This window comes from Macaca nemestrina, chromosome 20 (genome assembly GCF_043159975.1).
Source record: "Macaca nemestrina isolate mMacNem1 chromosome 20, mMacNem.hap1, whole genome shotgun sequence".
NCBI lineage: Eukaryota > Metazoa > Chordata > Mammalia > Primates > Cercopithecidae > Macaca > Macaca nemestrina.
In genome coordinates this window covers 2,424,910-2,429,743 of record NC_092144.1, presented here as the reverse complement: position 1 = coordinate 2,429,743, position 4,834 = coordinate 2,424,910, and the positions used below count along the sequence as shown (strand labels likewise).

Sequence of the window (4,834 nt, the reverse complement as noted above, 5' to 3'; positions counted from 1 at the left end):
TCTGTAACCACAGCTATCCGGGAGGCTGAGGTAGGAGGATTGCTTGAACCTAGGAGGCGGAGATTGCAGTGAGCCGAGATCGCGCCACTGCACTCCAGCCTGGGTAACAGAGCAAGACACCATCTCAAAACAAAAAAAACTTTGGCTGGGTGTGGTGATGCACACCTGTGGTCTCAGCTGCTTGGAAAGCTGAGGCAAGAGCTTTTTTACTTAAAGCCAGGAGTTTGAGACTGCAGTGAGCCATGATCATACCACTGCACTCCAGCTTGGGCAACAGAATAAGACCTTGTCTCTAAAAAATAAATAAGTACATAAAATAAACGAATATACCCAAGCCTGACAAACGCTGGAATGACTGAACTAACTGGGTCATGCACTGTCTCAGACACCAGCATGTGTGCAAAGTAAACCACAGAAAAGCCTTTCGAGGTGCATTAATGGTAACAGCCACTTATGATAACAGTCACTTACTGACATTTCAGGCCAGGTGCGGTGACTCATGCTTGTAATCCCAGCACTCCGGGAGGCCGAGGAGGGCAGATCGCTTGAATCAAGGAGTTCGAGACTAGCCTGGGGCAACAGCGAGACACACCCCCCCCCCCCCCCCCCCCCCCCCCCCGTCTCTACAAAAAAAATATTCCATTGCACCATTGGTGGTGAGCTGTGCTCACGCCACTGCACTCCAGCCTGGGCGACAGAGTAAGACCCTGCCTGGGGAAAAAAAAAAATTTTCAAAGGAGGCAAAATTAAAATTCTGTATGACAATTAATAATAAATGGTAAAGGTAGAGAGAATGAAAAAAATCAATCAGGACAGTGGTTACCCTGGGGGCAGCACAGTGATGAGCACTGCTAGAAGCACACAGGTGATGAAGAGATGCTGAAGGCCTATTTATGTGGGCAGTAAAGCCACTGGTGTTTATATGAAAACTTAATCCAGGCCGGGCGCAGTGACTCACGCCTGAAATCCCAGCACTTTGGGAGGTGGAAGAGGGCGAATCATTTAAGGTCAGGAGTTTGAGACCAGCCTGGTCAACATGGTGGAACCCCGTCTCTACTAAAAATATAAAAATTAGCCAGTCATGGTGGCGGGTGCCTGTAATCCCAGCAACTCGGGAGACTGGGGCAGGAGAATTGCTTGAACCTGGGAGGCAGAGGTTACAATGTGTGAGATCAGGCCATTGCACTCCAGCCGGGGAGACACAGCAAGACTCTGTCTCAAAAACAAAACAAAACCCTTAATGCATAAATTAAACCAGCTGCTTAGAAACTGCCCCTAGACAACCACAGGTGCAACCTCAGAAAGGCTAAACGGCCCACAAGCACATCTCCCGGATAATCGTCATTCCGATGCTCAGCAGCCTCAATCAGCATGAACAGTTCCTGCTGTGGCTGTTCTACGAGGCAGGAGGTCTGAGCAGGCGGAGGCTGCCCGGCCAGACCCAGCTGCACCCTCAGTGGCCTCCGGTGCAGGCCCAACAGTGGGCTCAGCTGGAGTCACTGGTCTCCAGGCTCGCCTCCCTGCTCCAGGTGCTACACTTCAAATGCCACGAAGACCCCCATCCTGCAGAGGGAGAATGCAGGAGAATCACTCCTTTCCCCCCATGTGTAAGGTAAGTAGGGGAAGGGAGTTCCCAGGCAGTCTTTATGACTTTACAAGGCCAGAAACGGCTTTTCCCAGTCAGCAAACAGATGATGGATCAGTGAAGCAATACTATTGGTGACAAACTGGAAATTAACCAGAATGGAACACGCCTCAGTTTTACAGGTTTTTGCAGAATTTGCATTAATCTCATGTCTAGATGAACTGAAACGGAACAGGATCACACGCTATCGCAAACTCTGCACCTTGTATGGAAGAATAACTGCTATTATTTTTTGTCTGATTGCTTTAGCATTTGAAAAACTTTTTTTTTTTTTTTTTGAGACAGAGGCTCACTCTGTTGCCCAGGCTAGAGTGCAGTGGTGCGATCTCGGCCCACTGCAGGCTCTGCCCCCTGGTTTCACACCATTCTGCCTCAACCTCCCCAGTAGCTGGGACTACAGGCGCCTGCCGCCTCAGCCGTCTAATTTTTTGTATTTTTAGTAGAGACAGGGTTTCACCATGTTAGCCAGGATGGTCTCCATCTCCTGACCTCGTGATCCGCCCACCTCAGCCTCCCAAAGTGCTGGGATTAGAGGCCTGAGCCACCGCGCCCTGCCGAAAAACTATTATTTTTATGAACATTTTAATTCATCTCTATCTGCTATAAGATGTGGAACCGTGCACCCTTTCTCTACAGTTGTGGTGGGCGAGAGAATACTCCTGAGAGAGTTCCTTAGGCCATTCTTAACCCGTATCCCAGAATAAACAGGTGTTATTCTGACGGACCAGAAGGCAGGAAACAGACTTGAAAATTTTCCTATTGTCACTGAGAAGACAAAAGGCAAACAGGAGACACTATATTTACTGAAACCAGCTGCCCGAATAAAGATTTCAGGGTATTAGGGATACCCCGCAACAAAACCCCCAGGGCAGGTCACTCCACCGCCAAGGTCATCCCCCAAACTGCCTCTGACCCCCGGACCGTCCCTTGCTGTCCCCCCAAGCTCTCCCCTGTAAGGTCCTCTGAGCTGGCCGCACCTTGGTCAAGCCATCGTGACATCCCCCCGCCCTAGTGATAATGTACTTGGTGATATCCCGCCCCCGGCCCTTGTGCATGTACTTTGTACCATACATCCTCCTCGCCCTTGTGAATGTACCCCACCCTTGTGACAATACACTCTCGCGCCCTTGTGAAGGTACTTTGTAACATTCCTCCCCACCCTTGTGACAATACATCCTCCACGCCCTTGTGAATGTACTCTGAAACATCGTCCCCGCCCTTGAGAATGTACTTTGTAACACCCACCCACTGTCCGCAAAAAAAAACTGCTCCTAACTCCACCGCCTATCCCAAACCTGTAAGAACAAATGATTGCCGGGCGCGGTGGCTCACGCCTGTCATCCCAGCACTTTGGGAGGCCGAGGCGGGCGGATCACAAGGTCAAGAGATCGAGACCATCCTGGCCAACATGGTGAAACCCTGTCTCTACTAAACACACAAAAATTAGCCGGGCGTGGTGGCACACGCCTGTAATCTCAGCTACTCGGGAGGCTGAGGCAGGAGAACCGCTTGAACCCGAGAAGCGGAGGTTGCAGGGAGCCGAGATCACGCCACTGCACTCCAGGCTGGCGACACAGCGGGACTCCGACCAATCAATCAATCAATCCACCATCCTTTGCTGACTCCTTTCTCGGACTCAGCCCACTTGCACCCAAGTGAGTAAACAGCCTGGTGGCAAAGCCTGCTCAGGTGGTCTCTTATACGGACGCGCGTAACATCCCCAACCTGCTGACCGTCCCTTGCCGTCCCCCCAAACTGGCCCCTGAGCCCTGACCGCCCCTACCGTCCCCCCAAACTGGTCCCTGAGCCCTGACGGTCCCTACCGTCCCCCCAAACTGCCCGCGAGCCCCTGACCGCCCCTGCCATTCCCCCAACTACCCCCGAGCCCCGCTCCTGCCCAGGCACCCCCCCCAAGTTACCCCCCAGCTCCTGGCAGCCCCTTCCGTCCCCTCAAACTGCCCCCAGTCCTGCAGCCCGGCCGCTGCGATGGCGTCCCCGGGGCCCAGGCGCTCGTCCTGCGCGGCCCCGCGCGGCCCTCAGCCAAGCCCGGCGGCAGATTTCGGCGGAGGCTGGTTCCAGCCGGTTCCCGTCGCTCCGACCCTCCCCGGGCTCGGCTCCTGCCCCGCACTCACCATGTCCCGCCTGCTCCTGGGCTCTCCAAGGCGAGCTCCCCGTGGCCCCACGGCCGGCGCAGCTGAAAGGGACAGGTACTCCCGGGCCGCTCGGGGAAGGCGGGGCACGCGTGGCAGGGAGGACGAAACCGTCCCGCCCTCGGGGCCTCGGAGCGCAGGCAGCGGCGCCACTGATTGGAAAGTTTCTCAGTCTCCGCCCTTTCAACGCTCTGAGTGGACAGCGTTTTGGACACGCCCCCTCCACCCCTGGGGACTTCGATTCGACACTACCCCAGACCCGCAATCCGCTTCCTGGTGCCCGCCCCTTGCCTTGATTGGACAGTTGTCCGGACCCGCCCCGGGAGAGCCTGATTAAGAAATCCGGGGCCGGGCGCGGTGGCTCACGCCTGTAATCCCAGCACTTTGGGAGGCCGAGGCGGGCGGATCACAAGGTCGGCAGATCGAGACCACGGTGAAACCCCGTCTCTACTAAAAATACAAAAAATTAGCCGGGCGCGGTTGTGGGCGCCTGTAGTCCCAGCTACTCGGGAGGCTGAGGCAGGAGAATGGCGTGAACCCGGGAGGCGGAGCTTGCAGTGAGCCGAGATCGCGCCACTGCACTCCAGCCTGGGCTGGGAGACAGAGCGAGACTCCGTCTCAAAAAATAAATAAATAAATAAATAAAATAAAAAATAAAAAATAAAAAATAAAAGAAAAAGAAAAAAATAAAAAGAGATGCGCAGGTGTCCCATCTTAAGAGTATTTCTCTGGAGGCCTGCCATGTGGCAGTGAGGTGACCGGAAGTAGAAAACGAGGACAGTCAGACCTCGAACTCACACCCCTCAGCTACAGGAACCAGCGCTGCCACCTCGTCATCACAGCATCCGTCCTGCAGGCGTCACGTTACGTCACATCCGGGAGAGGCCGCGCTGCCCACAGGTGTAACAGGCGGCTGCGACGCCCCACTCTGGTCCGGAACAGTAGCCTGAGGCTCGGGACGCACATGCGCAGTCCACACCGAGGCCACCATCCCCTGGCTTCCTGGTAGTCCGTGGCCACCAGCCGGTGTCTATAGTCC

At 54.8% G+C, this 4,834-nt stretch overlaps 1 protein-coding gene across 1 annotated transcript in view; it reads right to left on the bottom strand.

The window, feature by feature from the left end:
* LOC105485691 (zinc finger protein 57) overlaps positions 1–4,219 on the bottom strand; it is an 18,135-nt gene extending 13,916 nt beyond the window's left edge. Inside the window, exon 1 of the mRNA XM_071087114.1 lies at positions 3,778–4,219. Within this exon, the coding sequence (XP_070943215.1) occupies positions 3,778–3,780 (3 nt within the window). The 5' untranslated portion in view covers positions 3,781–4,219. The remainder of the gene's footprint in view (positions 1–3,777) is intronic.
* Between the last annotated feature and the right edge of the window lie 615 nt (positions 4,220–4,834).